The sequence below is a fragment of the Apteryx mantelli genome, chromosome 21 (assembly GCF_036417845.1).
Source record: "Apteryx mantelli isolate bAptMan1 chromosome 21, bAptMan1.hap1, whole genome shotgun sequence".
NCBI classification, from domain to species: domain Eukaryota; kingdom Metazoa; phylum Chordata; class Aves; order Apterygiformes; family Apterygidae; genus Apteryx; species Apteryx mantelli.
Genome location: NC_089998.1, coordinates 7334533 through 7352331, shown reverse-complemented (window position 1 = coordinate 7352331; position 17799 = coordinate 7334533). Strand labels below are relative to the sequence as shown.

General features: G+C 45.6%; 1 protein-coding gene across 10 annotated transcripts in view; it reads right to left on the bottom strand.

Annotated features, from left to right (window-relative positions):
• The window catches only part of DNM1 (dynamin 1), a 73641-nt gene continuing 55842 nt past the window's right edge, over nt 1-17799 (bottom strand). Inside the window, exons 15-21 of one of the 10 annotated variants that reach the window (XM_067308889.1) lie at nt 14995-15104; nt 14236-14347; nt 11458-11628; nt 11042-11283; nt 10423-10641; nt 6274-6310; nt 2023-2048 (exon numbers count right to left, since the gene is read on the bottom strand). In XM_067308889.1, the coding sequence (XP_067164990.1) occupies nt 6289-6310; nt 10423-10641; nt 11042-11283; nt 11458-11628; nt 14236-14347; nt 14995-15104 (876 nt within the window). In that variant the 3' untranslated portion in view covers nt 2023-2048; nt 6274-6288. Of the gene's footprint in view, nt 2052-6273; nt 6311-8550; nt 8704-10422; nt 10642-11041; nt 11284-11457; nt 11629-14235; nt 14348-14994; nt 15105-17799 lie in introns of those variants that run through there. The other 9 variants (XR_010886124.1, XM_067308887.1, XM_067308886.1 and 6 more) reach the window with 9 other exon arrangements.

Below are 17799 nucleotides of genomic sequence, written 5' to 3'. Positions count from 1 at the left end.
AAAAGAACAAGAGAGAGATGGTTTTATTCTAGTCATAGAGTCCTTCATTATACAGAAATGATAGTTTATTTCATTCAATAAACAAGAGTGACAGGTAGATCACAAACTGCATCACAGCTACTACCAGCACTGAGACAGTTCACCCACAAGTCTGGGGTAATACAATAACCCAACTGCACACAGCAGAGAATTTAACAATCAGCTCAAAAATTCAACGTCAGGATTTGGTTAATTTTTGGGTGTATATATATATATGTATGTATATAGATATTCTTTCCCTACTTAAGTATTTCCTAAAATCCACATGGAAGCACAAATGGCTTTAAACACCTGGACATATATAGATTTTTGATCTTATATATATATTTATAGATATTTATAACAGTAAAGATATGTTTCTCATTACTACAATATACTTGTTTTAACTCCTTTAAGCAGCTGGGAAAAAAAAAAAAAAAAACAGTTTCACTACAGTCACATCTGATATGTGTGTGTGTGTCACAAAATACAAACAAAACGAGCCAGGTATGAGATTCGAGTCAGACCACTCCAGGACAGAACAGCTAAGAGGCAGGCAGAGAGTCTCAGAGGGAGCAGGCCTACATGTCAAATGGTGGTTTTGGACTCTCCGGGCGGGAGGGACTGGCCTTACCCGGCCGGCTGGAATTCAAAGACAAAAAAAGAAAAAAGAAAAAAGGGGAAGGGAAGGAAGAGGGGAAGAAGCAGTAAAACAATAGTTAAAATACAGAAAGAAACCAGCATCAGAACAATCGAGGATCCAGAAGAGAAGTCAAAGGCAATAGCACTGAAATAAGATAACTTAAAACTGCATCAGGCCCGTTCGAAAGCTTGTAACATCGGTGGCTCATTTAGCTGTGGTAGAGACATGACATCTGAAATGTACAGGGTTGATAGATTTTTAATTATTATTTTTTTTTAATACATGTAACATAAAAAGTAAAAAACAAACCTTAAGAAGATGAGTTGTGATCAACAACAGTTACAAGTTTCCCCAAACACGTACCATCCACATGCAAGAAGAAAAGGCTACGAAAGTCACCACGGTACCCAAAAAACACTGAAAGATGTGCTTCTTCAAAGCAGAAATATTTTCAACAAAACATTACACAGCAAACTCCCTGAAAACATTTGGTTGTCCATTTGCAAGGGGGGAGCAGCATATCTATCACCCTCTCCCTGCTGGGTTCAGGAAAGTCAGCCACAAGAGAGGATGCAAGACGAACACCGGCAGCAGCCAGCGCTTCGCCAGCAGCATTTCCTCAGCTATTCTGGAGAGCGGAGCGCGAGCAGGTCCACGTGCTCCCTGCACTGAGGTGTGTGTGCGCTATCTCGGACTTCACTCTAGCAGGACTATGCCGATCCATCGAGTTCCCCCCTTCTCGATCTCCCTGCCTTGCTTTGAGATAAAGTTGATTGCACTGTTCCCAACATGAGTTTTTGCACCTTAGAGGTCACCTAATACACAGGACATTTAATCTGTTCCTAACAGCGTCACACGTTTCGACAGTATTATTTTTTTCTTTTATGTCACGCTTTTGTCTTCTTAACTACAAGAAAAGAAAATAGCTACGGAGCTACAGATCAGTCCTAGGTGCTACAGCTAACGGATGCAGGCAGGACACTTATCCAGGCTAGACCAGGCAGATGAAACAACTGGATGGGCAGCCGCCACTTGGACTTAAGGACGTCCCTGCAGCTGATCTCTCGAAGGAGCCTGTGCACTTCAGGGATCCATGCCACTGAATGAAGGCTACTCTACACTCACAAAGCAATACAGGACGCACGAGTGAAGACGAAGAGCTCGATCACTAGGCTAGAGCTTTACGACACACCGGGAAGGGGCGGTGGGAGGCAGAGATGTGGGATGGATGAGAGGAGTGACTGTGGCTGTGGAAGGGAGGGTGGAATGGGGAAGCCGCCAGCACGGCATTCGTCGCCAGCTGTCTACAGCCTCGAGTTATAAATCTAAGAGGGACGGTTCAGCCGGTCGGATTATGGTAGGTCGAGTAGGTGAGGCAGGGCCCCTTCTGCTGTGAAAAAGCAGAAAACAAAAACAAGAGAACACACACTGTGGTTAGCACAGCAATCGCAGTCACAATCACGCATGCTTCTCCACCTCACCCGCGCCAGCAAGAGAAAAAAACCAGCTGGGGGCACAGACCTACCCCAGCAGTGCTGCTCCACAGGGGAGACTCACAGCTTAAATCAGGCCTCACATTGAAATTTCTGCCCAGCATGGATCACCAGTAAAGGAATCCGCTGCACAGCTAGTTTTGCTTTCCCTCTGCAAATTTGGAAATCAGAGATTTATTGCCAGTGACTGAACTGGCTCTGGAATGAGAGTTGAGAAGCATGGACAACAGTGAGCTCCTGTATCAAGCACATGACAGTCACACAGCATGGATGGGGTCCTCTGAGAGGCGCTGTCAGAGGTTCCTGGCTGGTTTGGAGGAGCACCTGCTTTCTGCAAGCCTTAGATTGCCTGTTCCAATACTGATACTGATCTTTCATATTAGGGTCAAACTTGCTGCTTTCAGCTCTCTAGTTCTGGGGCCCAGCAAATGCAGCTTCCACTGACTTTAAGAGGACTTTGGCCATTGCAATTCAGTTGCATTTCAGCTCTCTTGCTAGTGTTTTAGCTAGGTAAGTGGGCAGCAATTTAATCCATGCAAAAGGCAAACATTTAAGTGTTCCAGGATCTCTTCCTGCAAGGGACTGGCAGGAAACAAAAACCTGGAAAAAAACAAGGACAAACACCCCACTGCCCTCTCTCAACTCATTACTTGAAAGACCACTTCAGACTCAGAGTACAAGCTTTAAGGGAGTCTACACATAATCCAAGAGTGTTCTGGAAGTCAGCAAGCCCAATCTACCTTTTTCCTTTAAGAGTATGCTTCCTGCAGTGTCTGCAACGTAAACAGCATCAAGGTAGTGTATCATAAGAGACAAATTAAATTGCTCAGCACAAAGCCAGAGTAGTTTCAGAGTCCAAACTGCCTGAAGTGCAAAGAGCAAACAAAGCAGGATGCGGACCAAACGGAGAGGAAGAATTGGTACTGATCAAACAGAATCCAGAGGTACAGAATTAAGGCCTCGACAATTCCACACTGGCAAGTCTTATGCTAACTTAGATTACAGAGAAACAACTGACTACTGTTGATTACACAACCAGTGTAAGATTTTTTTCCCAGGAGTGAGGATGGGTAGGGGGAAACAGAGGGAAAGAGGAGGGTATTTGCACTAGTGCATCTTCTAAAAGTGGAGAAGTCTTGTTTCACACTGACAGCAAGTCTGCAATGCTGTGGGTACCAGAGGAGCTATATTCCTATGAACTGGTGCAAGCTTCCTCATCTCAGCAAAGGAACAGCTCTAGAGAGAAACTCTACAGTCCTGCTTATGAGACCTCAGCAGAATTTATTGCTCTGTATCTATTAAGCCCCGGATCTCAACCAAAACAATCGCAACTATTTGTTCCTTGCCTTGTATAAGGACACATTAAAAAAGCTTCAGAAAGTAAAACACTTTCAAACATTTTTTCCTTGACTGTAAGTGCAAGTGTAGTGGGAACTGCAAAACCCCATTGTCAGCACGTCATTCACAAATTACTGTTCCAGTCAAGCAAATAATGATGGAATTAAGTTAACCTGAAAGTTACAACTATCTTGGAAGGATATTGAAGTAACTATCACCCAGAAGGAAAACTTGCAACAAGATGTTATGGCCTGGGGAGTCTGACCTTGAGCTTCATGACACATGTGGGATCCATGCATTATCTCTCAAGGGTGCTCATGGTGTAGCAGCAGCCAAGTAGCCATCTAACAACTGCTACCGTCACTGGAAAAAATCCTACAAGCTTCAGCAGTATATGGGTTTGACCTTTAGTGAGACGCTGCTGCATTGTCATGTGTGTTGGAAAGTGTTTTTCAAGAAGCTGAAAGGGCTTTTTGCATTTCAGGAGTTTGGACAGGTTGCCCTGACAGTCTCTCTAGATTCAAATGAAAAGGATGCTTGAAGTCACCGGACTACATATGTTCTGGCAAGAGGGGCCACTTGACCCTACCAAAATAAATTAGGGCTGAAAGAAAAGCACAAATCATTTCCAGATAGATAGCCTGCATTTTTGTAATGCACTATGATGGCTTTGCACAGATATTCTTGTTCCTCTCATCACTCAGGGATTTGGGGGCAGGGGTTGTCAGTTTTTAAAGTTACAGATTTTTCTCTCTGCTCAGATTTTTCAGAGGATTTCTTGAGCCCTTTGGAGGATCTGGCTAGAAAGGTTACCGGAGGCTGAGAACTGTTTCCCAAGCACAAAAAGGGATGAAGAGGTTGTCTCTCAAACAGGCAACATTTACCCCGATGTACTGTTTCAGTCTGCCTTACTATGTTGCTAGCCAAGCCCTCATCAAGTCACTTAACTCTGGGTGAGGACAACAAGGAACAAAATGCTGTTCAAACCATACCCAAACTAGAACATTGACCCGGTCATTTCTAGGAAGCAATGGGGTAATCATAACTTCTGCTGATGAGGACTTAACCAAGACTGCGACACACTAAATTTATTCCCTTGAGCTGCAGAAGTCTGCTGTCAGAAGTTTATTATTATGACTTATATTATTTTTATTTCCTTGGTGCTCTTTATGCCAGATTAAGAGCAGAGAATGCCCCGTAACAGCGAGTCCCAGAACAAGGTATGGACAACAGCAAACCTCTTTTCTGAGGTTTCTCACCAAGATGCATGTTTCCAGGGCTGCCAGGGATGTCTGCAGCAGGCAGAGGATTGGAGGAAATTTCCGATTGCTCCAACACCTCTGCAGTATGCCATCAGCGAGGAGGGCTGACAGATGACGTCCCCAAACAACACGTCAATCACTGAACAATCACTGCATTGGGCTGATGCAACGTGGCGCCTCTCAGCTTTAACAGCAGTTACATGCAGCAGTAACACAGTCACCACTTGCCATAGGAGAGGGGCTAGCTGCGACCTGGCAGGCTCGCTGGTAGCTGCAAAGCCCTGGCCTGACACGGGGGGTTGAACCTGTGCTATTCCTGTGCAGGTCCTGACCTCAGCACACGCTCCCTCGGCTCTGCCAGCCGTCACCAGCAGCAGCCACAGGAGCTGCGGTTGCTCCACTGCTCCGGGCCAGACCCGTCACGTGGAGAACCAGCATCCATGCAGGCAGGGAGAGCTGGCCCGAAACCTGCCCACAACCATCCCGCGCTGCTCTCGCTCCCCCCCTTTGTCAGTAAGGGCTGGAAGTCCCCAGGAGAAGGGCTCAGGAGAATCTGCCAGACCTCCCTCTTCACACCCCCATCCTCTTCCCCCTTGCTGTTAACAGGACACAAGAGTTGGTCCTTGAATACTGGGCCAGCACAACGCACAGGAGCCTGCCCCGATACCTCGCTACGTCGCTCAGCAAGTGCAACGGTGCAAAATGCAGGGCGAGACAGGAAAGGGAAACAGGCAGGAGCCCAGGGCAGGGGGGCTGGGGGCTACGGGTCACTAACCGCTTCCTCGCCAGGGGCAGGAGGCTGAGGAGGGAGGGGGTCTGAATGGAAGCTGAAGAGAAATTGAGAAGAAGGACCAAGAGGAGAACGAGCAAAGGAAGTTTGCTTCTAACTGCAAGGATGGGAAACCAGGATAACAGAGAACATCCAGTGCCAGAGCAGAGTCACTCTGTACTCGGACACTGAAGTCCTGATATTAATGACCCAAAATCCTATCTTCCACGAGCACCAGGGACACAGCAAGGAGGGGAGCACTTCTCCAGGCAGATGCTGGAATATAAGAAGAGGAGTCTGAACTAACAGCTCCCCAGCTCTTTGTCTCAAGACTAACTGAGCTGACAGATGGAAACCAGACCAAAACCAAGTTCATTCAGTCCATCTCCTAGTCAGCGTGGATTTGAGCCAAATCCAAATGAAAGATGCGCACTGGTCAGACCTTGTCCCAGAACTCTCTCCCCCATCCCCACTCCTCTACCTGCAGGCAGAGGAAGGTTCCTCTAATGACCTTAAGTCAGCGACTGAGGCTCTTCCAGCTCCCCGCAGCTCCAGCAGCTGCTGTCTCTGATCAGCCAGCTTTTCTGTTCAAGACTCCTCCCTTTACGAGATCCTGGCAGAGGTGGTTCTTTGGACAAGGGACTCTGTTACTAGTACAGGAGCTAGGCAGCAGAGGCGAGCTGCAGAGCAAGAGTGATGGAGGATGGGGACACACTGACTCATGCATTGCGGGGAGAGTGCAGAACGTACCGTGGCCGCCAGTCCTCAGGGGTCACTGATAGTGATTCTGAAAGACAACACGAAATCAACATGGCAGTTCAGACAGTTCAAGGCAGAGGCCACGCAGACTGTCGGGAAGGCGGAACAGAGACAGGCGTGCGCTTGCACAGACAGAGCCACACGCGCTCCCCCCCGCCCCAGACCCGGCACGAGCGTGCACCGCTGGGTAGGGCCGCACTCAGCTGCGCCGCACTCTCGCACGCCTGCGCATTCACAGCCTCATCCTCGCACGCATCCGCAGCCCCGCTGCATCGCACGCAGGGCCCCGTTCAAAGCCCACCGTCTATTCACGCACCCGCCGGCTGCCGCTCGCTCTGCCATGCGGCCGGACACACGCCACGCACACTCACACATCCAGGCTGGCAGAGACCCCAATTACGTTCACACCTGCTCCAACAGCAGGATGCCTCGGTCTCGGCACCGAGGCTGGGGGCGAGGGGGCTGACTTTCTTGCAGTGAGGATTCACATCTTTTGACCATATTAAATGTTAGGGAGTTGAAACAAACAGCTCAGGAAAGAGGGAGATAATATGTTGTCCTGAGCCTACAGTACCACTCAAGAAGGGAAGAGGCAGCAGAAGATTTATATTTTAGAGGCCACAAACCAAGAGATCAGCTACTCTGACCTCCTGAATAACTCAAGTCATAAAATTGCATGACGTTATCCTTGTAGTGATGCTGATCGCTTGTGTCTTTTCTTCCTTGGATATAATCAAAGGATGGAGAACCTGCTAGAGCCTTCAGCAAGCTTCTCCAATGGTTAAGTCATTCTCACTAAAACTGTCTTATTTCTCACTTTAATTTGCCTAAGCTTTTTCCACTTATTAGCTTTTGTCAAACTATTTTAAAGTGAAGAGACCATAAGTGCCTGCAGGTATATCTTCATGGGGTAAAATATTTTTTTGAATCACTTGCTGACCTTCCTTCCTTGGAAAAAGAACTCTAAATCTCACTGTCTGAATCACTTTCCTCTGGATCCTTTCAAGAAAGTGTAGACTACAGAAGTGGGTAAAGCATTATAGTATCACCTTTGTAATGTGAACCATCATTCCCTGCTTGAATATAGAAAAGTTTACATTGATCCTTTTCGCCAGAGCATCACACTGGCAGCCCATGATGAGTTGCACGTTTGCTCTGACTCTTGAACCTCTTTCCAAAGTAACTGCTTGCTGAGATATTTTGTAGTAATTGCCACTGTCCTTCTCTTCTTCCCCTCACATATTTCACTTCATATGATTGACTCATTCAGAAAAGCAGGTTTTAAATACAGTTTAAGTGGTCCCGATCAGCTTATATTATTTCTGTACTGTCTTGGCTTGTTCTGCTAACCTTTGTTTCGTCAGCTACCTTCCCCTTGGTAGTGATTTGATTTTCACTTAGATGCCTAGCGAGTGTGCAATACCATGAGCATTACTATTAACCTTGAAGGAACATCATCAGATACTTCCTCCTTGGAGAAGGATTCCTCACTAACTGTTTCAAAGATTCCCACTTTACCAATCCTGAATCATTTAACATGTACTTTCCTGAAACTGCATAGTGTTTAGTTAGTGTACAACACTAAATCAACAAATTCACAAAAGCTTAAATCCATCTACATAAACCATGTTGATTTGCCATAATAGTTTGTTCTCCCATTAAGTTGACTGGATAAGGTTTTCCTTCCCAGACTGCAACGTCATGCACAGCCCCAGTAGGTATAGAGTCAGAATGCAGTCCTTGTGCACAAGCAGGACCTTATGTTGTTTCTGTCAGCTCCCAAAGGTACATATATTTGGTGATATGGACTTCTGCAGTAGACTGACAAACCATTACATCTGGGGGTAGGGGCAAGACCTGTTATAGCTCTACCTAGTTATACTCAGGAAAACCTTCCTGCGAAAGGAAAGAACCACGTGGTGGTTGTATGTGAAAGCATACGCGTCTATTCAATTATGTTTATGAGAAAGCAGCCGAGCAACTCTGTCTTTCAGTTCATCATACATAAAATCAGACACTCGCACAAACTGGAGGCACAAACATACACCATACTGCTATGTTGACACCAACATGCATACACATGCAGGACACCCAGCACCACCATGCACTTGTAGTTCACTATCTTATAGCACCGACTCCTACAGCAAAGCCCACTCGCACTACCTACAAGAGCTCCATTTCACACTCAAGCAAAGTAGTGTAGTCCAGTTAGCAAGGGAAGCGATGGGTATTAAAAAAAAGCAACAATGGAGATGGCATTTGTTCACCCATGGCAGAAGGACCCAAGTCCAAGTGCTAGCAGGGAACATTTTTATTCTATATACAGGAGAAGAAGAGAAAGAGTCCCTTGTCTTTGGCATTTCTCTGTTCATCAGTGAACTCAAATGACGCATATCAGGATCCGGAGGAGTCTATGAACAACTGGAAGAATCAAAGAGGGGAATCAGAGAACAAGCATGGAAACTTCACTTCACAGCTTCTGGAATTACTTCCTCAGCTCCAGATCAAGGCAATCAGCAGCATGCAATCCAGCCTACCATCTCTCCTTCTAAAGGAAGGGACTGTTCATTTAACTATGAAATATTTCCTTCCTCTACTCCACTGTGGTTCCCATCCTTCCTCTAAACCTTTCTATTCCATGAAAAAGGGGATCAACCAGAAGAGCCATTAAGGTAGACTATTACAGACTTCTTCAAAAAAGGCCAATTCAGCTCAGCCCACTTGGGAAATTCTATCATGACAACCAGGTATATAGAATATTTTTCATGAGTGAAAAAAATGAAATTGAGTGAGTGGGGAAAGATGGAGACAGAAAGACATGTGAGAAATACTAAAAACAAAGAAATTAACAGTATATGGGAAAGCAGAGTCACAATAAGCAAGAGTCAAAAATACACAGCAGAAGCATGCTGACATCCACAAGTGCCGCCAGCAGGATTGCAGTCTCTGGGGCAACAGAGGCAAATATGGATAGGTTATTGTGGGAGCTGCATCAAGGCACAGAGGGAAGACTGGGGCAGAGGCACCAAGAAAGTAAAACCATTTGCACACACCAGAGTCAAAAACTACAATCTCTTTGGACTCATCCTCTTCTGGGCTGGATACAGCCTGGCAGAGAAGACTTCCTCTCCAAACAGGCAGTGCCTGGTATAAGCTGAGGCACCATCACAGGGGGAAGACCAAATAGGCTCTGCTGTATACCAACACCAGCCACAGCAGTCTGGGTGTTTTCACAGAAAAGGGAAAAGCTTCATCAGACACGTGCCACTGGCACCCACTGGAGAGCAGTTCTTTCCCACAAGGGAAACGTTTCCTTAGGCATGTCATTTGGGAGTTTCTGGTTATGTTCATTCTTTACTCTGCCATTACTTTCTCTTCCTCATAGAGAGACCAGCTACCTAACATGAAAACATTCCTGGTTACAGATTGCTTCCTAACTCCTCTTTAGGAAAATGTGCAAAGTTGCACAGTGACTGAATAGGAAGGGGATTAAAATTTCCTAATGGGAAAGCAAAGTTGAGTCATTTGAACCTCTAGGCTGGAAAATGTGCTTGAGTTGATTGCAGAAGCAATAAACATGTCTACACAGAGAGAGCAAAATTCCATTTCTCCCACCAGTAATCTTGCAATATTCTCCTAGCCAAAAAACATCTAGACATCCTAAAAGAAACCCGCTCTAACTCACCTTGAAACAGCCTGTGTCAGGAGAAAAGGGCAACTTCAGACTTTGGGACTCCCTACACAGAGGGGAACTGCCTTGAAAGGTGTATGCTCACTCCAGTCCTGTGGTTTTCTGGTGATTTATCTCCTACTTGTGAGCAGAGGTGTTGATATGATTGCTTTAATACATCTGTCAGGTACAAAGTCCTCTTCCCCCAACTTTTGGGTGGAGGTTTGTGCAAAGAAGAGGTCGCCTCTCTACTCCTGAGAGCTGCCTCTGCATCACCTCACCTATACAATGAAACCTCAGTGGACAGCAATGCTCTGGCCTATTTTAACAAATTCCAACAGCCAAAGACTTTATCCACACCAAGCCTTCTACTCCCATCCTACGACCCAGGCAGGTGAAGTACTGACAAAGTGGCTACCCCAAAATTGGACATATTCCACCTCTCTGCAGAGCAGCCCCTCAGGACTTACCTGGGAACACCAGGAGGAGCACGGTTTGGCCGAGAAGGAACCTGAGGTGGGGGCCCAAAGGGATCAGGAGAGGCACCTGGCCTGGAGGGCACAGGGGGGGCACCACCCAGCGTGGACCCACCAGCAGGAGGTGGCCCAGGAGCTGGGCCTCGGGACCCAGGTCTGGCGGGTGGAACAGCGGGAGCTCTCCTCTGTGGCGTGGGGCTGGATGTAGGAGACCTAACAAACAAACAAAGAGAAAGTTCAACTGCAACAACAGGCCAACAATGTGCCACCATCAGGTCCCCATATGCTGCCTTCACTGTTCCTTCTTTAGTCTTCTGTCACTTCACACACCTCCCTTTGGCTTTTCAAAGCCCACACTAGGCTCCAGCTTGCTTTCAAAGCTACTTCAGGCCCCACCTAATCTAAAGGTCTAGCAGTCTCAACATCCGTAAAACTGTAGTAATCTTACATAGCTTTCAAGGTCTAGAAGCCTCCCAATGCAAACTCCAAGCACTCTTCAACCTCAGGGAGACGAGGGGAGGAGAAGGACTCCCTGTCCCAGTAGGAGGCCCCAGCTAGCCACTAAAGAGGCATCAGGCAGGTCTGTGGGGCTCTCCCCCTGAGCCTCTGGTACCTGCGTCCAGATGGTACGCTCTGCACCTGCAGCCAAGAGTCGTCCACCGGTGGGGGCATTGGGGTGCTGATAGTGCTGGTGTTGATGTCCCCGATGATGTTGAGGGCCTCTTTCAGGGCATGGTACATGCGCAGCATTTCATCACGCCGCTGAGCCTGCTCTGCCGATTCCTCCATCAGCGTGTTTTGGTCACCACAGGAGTACAGGTTTGCCAGCAGCTCCGAATGGATAAAGTCCTTGGTCTGTAAAGGAGCATGAAGAGGGAGTTAGTTTCCACCCTTTTCCCCCCCCCGAAAACCTCCATTTTATCTCCACCTCCTCCTTTCAAGCTGCCTGTAGTTTTTCTTCATTCTTTCTTCCCCTCTCTACTTTTCCCCTTCTCCAAGTCTCCCCCATCTCCACAGTGCGATAAGTACATTGTTTATCATGAGGTGCATGATCGTCTTCGGCATGAGGTCTCTGATGGTTTTGTTGACAATTGCCATGTAGGAATCCACCAAGTTCCTGATAGTTTCCACTTGTCTCTCTAGCTGAGGGTCCATGGAATGCATGAAATTGTCTGATCCATTCTCTTCTGTTTCACTGGCCTGCGAGGAAAGGGAGAAACAGGTCAGTTCTTCAGTGCAATATAAAATTAGTATTTTGTGATACAGCTAAGTGAAGAAGGTAAGGAAACATGCAGGAAGTACATGCTACAAACAAAACATTTAGACTTGCATTTTGAGCTGTGATTGCCAGGGCACAGCTCAGCTTTTATAAACTTCTCCAGGTCAGATCCAAGGGACACTAACAGTGAAGCTGCTCTTCAGAGGAAGTTACTACACAAAGGTGAATGGCAATCAGGATTCCTGACTAATATTCATAGGCACTGGCTCTAGAGAATATTCAAAGCTATATTTTTACTTATAATGTTATAGTTTCTTGAAAGCTTCTTCATTTGAGCAGCTTTCCATGCCCAAATTCAGTTTAGATTTGATAATCACTCACCATAAATTAAGCCTCAAGGGCTGACACGCTGCATCTTTATCCTCATTACACAAATGAGGAAACAGATACAGAGAGATAAAATAACGGCTCAGTCAGACTGCAGGTTGGTGGAATAACCTAAAAAAATCCTCCAGATCACCTAACTGCAAATCCTGCATCTTAAAATTGCATGCAAGTTTTCCTCCATACTAAGCAGAAGAATCTTTTCACTTTTGCCTGAAATGTATCATTTAACTTTCTGTAATGCAAAACCTGGTGTGTGCTGTTTGACAGCAAACAATCTCCAAAGTTCATCCATTTGGGAACAATTTCAAAGCAGATAAAGCATGAAAGTCTTTCCTGTGTTTCTCAATGCGCTATTCAAAAAAAAAAAAAAAAAAAAAAAAACCAACCCCCCCCCCCCCCGAATTTATAAAAAACCCTCTCATTTAAACAGCTCTAGTCTGAAGGACTTGCAGCAGCATAGGAGACTGCACTATCATCCTTTATTTTGAGGAACAAAATAGACAAGAAAGGGCAAATTCTTTTCTCCATTTGAGCTTTTCCTGGGAGGATCTTGCATACTCTCAAAGGAATAGAAGGCCTCGCAATCTGAGAAACATAAGGTAAAGGAAGTGGAAGTCAAACAGGACGACTCAAAAAATGAGGATCAAAAAAACAAAACCAAAAACAAGTTTTCAGTGAGATTCAGGAATCATATAAAAAGGGAGAAATAAAAAGAGAAAAAAGGAAAACTCAAATCAAGAACAGAAACAAACGGCAGCAGTCCAACAGAAGGTACAAAGAGGGAGAAGAAGCAAATGCCTCTCAGGAAATGGTGACAAAAGGAAAAAACAAAAGAGAACTATCTGGTGAGAGCCCCAGGGGACAACACAGGCAGAGAGGATGAGACTTACTTTGTCCTTGTCCTGGCAGGCCAGTTTGAGCACACGTAAAAAAAATTAAAACAAAAAGGGACAAAAATAAAAAAAGAACTTTAGTTGGTCTCAGAGTTTGGAGAAGAACTTCTTTATAGCACTGAACAGAGACGATCATACCCACCAAAAACATATAGGTACCTACATTACCCTGGAACACAAACAAATGAACTGTTTACCTAAACTGAAAATCAGGACGGGAACCTTTGCAAATGAAATTACATTATTAGCAACAAAGGGCAAGTTACTTACCTACAAAGGCTATTTGTTACTTCTTACATAGGGAATTGAGATGGTCATAAACCAGAGATCACCCTGTTCCTATATCAAACCACTCTGTTTCCTCACCAATAGGTGGCATGTGTCCTTTAGGAGCATTCATTTACAGTGCTCAGTCTGGTCCAAAGCCCATTTGAAGTTATGTCACTGATAAGGACCAATGTCCCTAATTCCCAATTTATGTTTTTTAATCTTGCATCAGTTTGTCAGGAAATGAATTAAGACAAAAAAAACTCCTTCAAGTTTAACAGGAAAGATGAATGCAAAAGGTCTATTGGAAGCAACAAAAAACAAGCAGATAAGCAATTATTGCTTTTCTAACGGGGAAACTATTTACAGAAGCTTCCCCTCACACAGAGGGACAGGAAAGCTTTGAACAGGAACATACCACACTTCTCTAGAAGACACTCAAAGCAGAGCAGAATGCTGACAGTAAAAGAGTTGTGGGAAAAGGCTATGGGAAGAGATCAGAAGTCTTGCTAAAGTAGTACATTGAGATATTTAAAAAGCCATAAAAAAAAAATCACAGAAAAACCCTTCCTGATTGGGAGGGGAAAAAGAACAGGAAAATAACTGCTGAAAAAATTGAGAGACTCCTAACCTGGCTGTACAGCACCAGTACTGAGAAGGAATGGTGCCTTTGCTCAGCAGACACAAACCACCTAGTAGTGAGGTAGTTAAATACATTCCTTATGCCGGGACATGTCCGCCCTCCCCAGTAAACCTTTGAGTTTTATTGCCAACAGAACAAGAGAGCTGGAAGGGTTCATCAAGGCAGTCTTTGCCTACTTTCTCTCCCCTTTGAAGTTGCCAGTTGTATTATCCCAAATTTCCTCAAAGGAAGCACCAGCACATACCAAAAGTTTAGATTTGTTCCAGAATATCCCCAGTCCAGGAAAGAGACAAAACCTTCACAGGCTTATTTTTAAACTCAAGAGGATGCAGGTCAGTTATCCTTCCCGAGACACATGCTCTGTTCCTTCCCATCCCGTTGCTATGATTGTAACTTACCCCAACACGCTCCGGGTAGACTCCTGCACGAAGGAAGGAAGCCTTCCAGCTATCCACCTCCTCCTGGGTCTCACAGGCCAGCTCCAGCTGCCGGTAGTCCTTGTAAACATTCCTGGAAGACAAAACACTTTACCCTTCTCCATAGCAAAACAGGCATTTGCCCATATTTGACAAAGATGTTAAATGACCAGTGTATCCTCCTGTTATCTTAAGGTAGATACACTTTTAGTCCCTTCCTAGCATCTTCATGGTGGCCCTACAGAGGGGAAAGGAAATGAGTTTTTCATGAGCAAGTCTGACTACTGCTGTTCAGTTTCCCCTCAAGACTCCAGCCCTGTCCTGAAAATACTGATTTGATGGGGCCTGAAAGAGATTCCCCTTTTAGTTCTACTTACTGCTGGCCTTCTCCAACCAACCCAAGTCCCCTGTCTCCTATGGCTTTCCCTATTCATTCACTTGAGGGGAAAAAAAAAAAAAGTTGGATTCTAAATACGTGTTCCAGTCATGGCCAGGCCCAGGTAACCACACCAAATAGCTGAAAACTAGGATCACACTGCAGAGCATGCTTTGGTGGAGAAAGAAAACAGCACACAGCTGTAAGACCAGAAGGAATGAAGCCAGACTTCTCTCAACAACATTTCCTCCTACTGATCATCCTTAAAGGATATGCGCATCCTCCTTGGACTCCTTGCCATCTAATTTTATAAAAATCTTATCTCTAGCTTCAACAGCTTGGTGTGTTTGGAGACATTAGCGCACCTCTGTTCAGTGTTGAAGAGAGCAAAGATGTGTTTGCTGGACATGAAGCCTTTCTCAACATCTCGCAGTTTCAGGTTATCCACCGGTAGCATATATTTCTTCTCCTTCTCCTGAAAAGGGGATTGGTAACAAGTCACTCACTGCTCCAAAGTCCCTATTCAGTCAGCAGTGCAGATCCCATATCACCACTGGGGAAGCATTCCCAACCCACGTCCCCTGCTCCCATAAGTCAGTCAGAAAAAGGCACCTCTAAAAACCAAGGTTTGCCTGTCCTGACCACTTTTGGGCTCTGGTTCAACAACCCTGCTCCAATAACTCCTCCAGGTGAAAGCCAGAAGCAGGGCACTCTGTCCCAGTTCTCCCACACTGCAGTCAACATCGAGGTCCTTGCCACTTGGCTCCCTCTTCTTGGCACGGGGTCCGTCATCCCCAAGGCCCTCACAGGCTGTTTGACACCCAGAGCACATCTGTCTGGAAAAGGCTCCCCATAACTGCTCTCAGGAGGATGCTAACACAGCCCTGCTGTGCTGCCTCGCCGAGGAGCTGGTTTGAGGGGACGCAGGGGACTAGTTTTCCTGTTACCCTTGACACATCAGTCCACAAAGCTGGACATCTCCATCCCCTCCAAAAAAACCCAAGAAAACCCACACATACACCTCCAAACAGAGCACCCTCAGCCCTACTTACCTCCTTGGGGAAGCAGTCAAAGAGCCCCTCGTGCTCCATGAAAGAGTACCAAGAGCAGCACCCCGCAAGCCCCACTCCCGCCATCTCCCGAAGCGATTGGTAAAATGCATGGCCCTAAACACCAGCTCCCTACACTCCCTCGCAAATGGGCCTCCCACGCCTGCTGTGGCACCCCCACGAGGCTCAGCCAGCGGGGGACATGCCAGCCCTGCTCCAACAGCCTATGAGCAGGTCATCACTTGCTCCATGTTATGACCCACTCGAGGGCCCTGGCACCAAGAAGGGCTCTCAGCATGAGTCCTGTTATCTCCTCAAGTCAGTCTGCCACACAGCTCTCACTGCCACACTGTCATCTCTTCATTTTCTTATTTTCATTACTAAAACCTATGTTCCGGGTCCAAAAAGAGCCAGTCACTTGATACAGAACCTGAGTTGACACAGAACTTAAGGACTATCAACTTAAATTTATCTCTAACCAATAAAGTATTTTAAGCAAGAATAAATATGCATCAGTAGATTAAACAGCAGCTCTGACTGCAATAATGCAGGATACTGTAAGGCTGCCTAAAGGCCTCCTATGTTGAAAATAATCAAATAACTGTCTTCACTAATGAAAATCTCATGCTCTGAGCAGTCAGAAGCTCAAGCAAAATAAGCACTTTATCACCTGGTGAATGTTAAAAACCAAAATCTAAAATTCTAGAAGTGACTAGTCTCAGACATCTTCAGGCAACTATTTTTCAGAGTAACAGCATCCACGGCCTTATGGTTTGGTTCCTATCTGATACTTCCAACCAAACATATAGGACATGGCACTCAAAACTAAATCCAACATTTTTAGTCCTAGGTGCCCTCTTTAAACAAAAAGAAAAACCACAAACTTGATTTTAATTTTGACATTAACATTCAGAAACTAAGCTAGAAGTCATTTTCTCCCCTTAGTTTCAAATCTGGATCTACAGGAAATTAACAGAAGTGAGTTTGGATTGAGGTTCCCATTTTAAACATCCAGTTTCCAGCTGGACATTATACCCCAAAATAACAAAAGAGGGAGCCATCACACTGATCTCCAAAAGGCAGAAAGCATCTATCCAAGACTCCAGTGGAAGTATGGCATACTCATGTATGACTGTCCCCTTCTGAGCAACTAGTACGTCTGTAAAGCTCTCTTGACTGGAAACAAGAAAATGTGATCGCTCACAGGGGAAATGAGAAGGGAAAGGAAAGATGGTCAGTGAGCAAAGATACTAAAAATCTAACTAGAAGAAAAAGGCAGGGCAGAGCAGCAGATAAGGATGGCAAAGGTGCTGAGCTCCAACACTCAGAGGATGGCAAGTCCAGCCTAACATCCTCCTAAGTCTCAGTTAAATTGACCTGAGTTTGCCAAGGACACCAAGCCCTACACAGCTCACACATGCCCTAAAGATCAAACTATACTGGTCCATTAGAACATTTACATAACAAGGACATCCTAGAAACCAGTATCTAGAAAAATACAGCAAGATATCACTTGTGTAGCTACCAAACCCCCCATTCTCTTCCACCGAAGACACTGGGTTATAAAGGCAAGAGAAGTCTTCACCTCCAGCTTTCTATTACTTTCAGGCATTATTGTGCTGCTTTAGGCTGAACTAGTGTCCGAGAAGTGCAGCACACCAACTGCTGAGCCCTAGGCAAGCCGGCCCATCCCACTGCAGCCTCACTCAGCTGGAACTCCCTTCACACCCCACCAATGGGGTCTCTGGGCTAGTCAGAAATAATGCATGTGGAAAGCTATCTGGGAAAAGCTATTCCATAGTGTTAGAACCACATCATTCCATAGAAATTTAGCAATAAAGTCATTCAGGAAACAGTCAAATGATGAGGGCATCCCATGTCCCAGATGTGGAAATACATGTTCTTTGCCAGAGTTGTTTTGTCTTTCACCCTTTCAGAGCTCTTGCATAAATGCTTCCATGTGATCAAGACAACACTGTTTCTGCATGCTCATCTTTCCGTATACCAGAGGCAAGATGTGTACATCTGTCTGCCAGCAAAAAGTTCCAGTTCTCTGGCTCTGAGGTAGAGAGAACAATCAAAGGGAGGACACTGTGCAAGGCAACAACATCCCAGTCCATG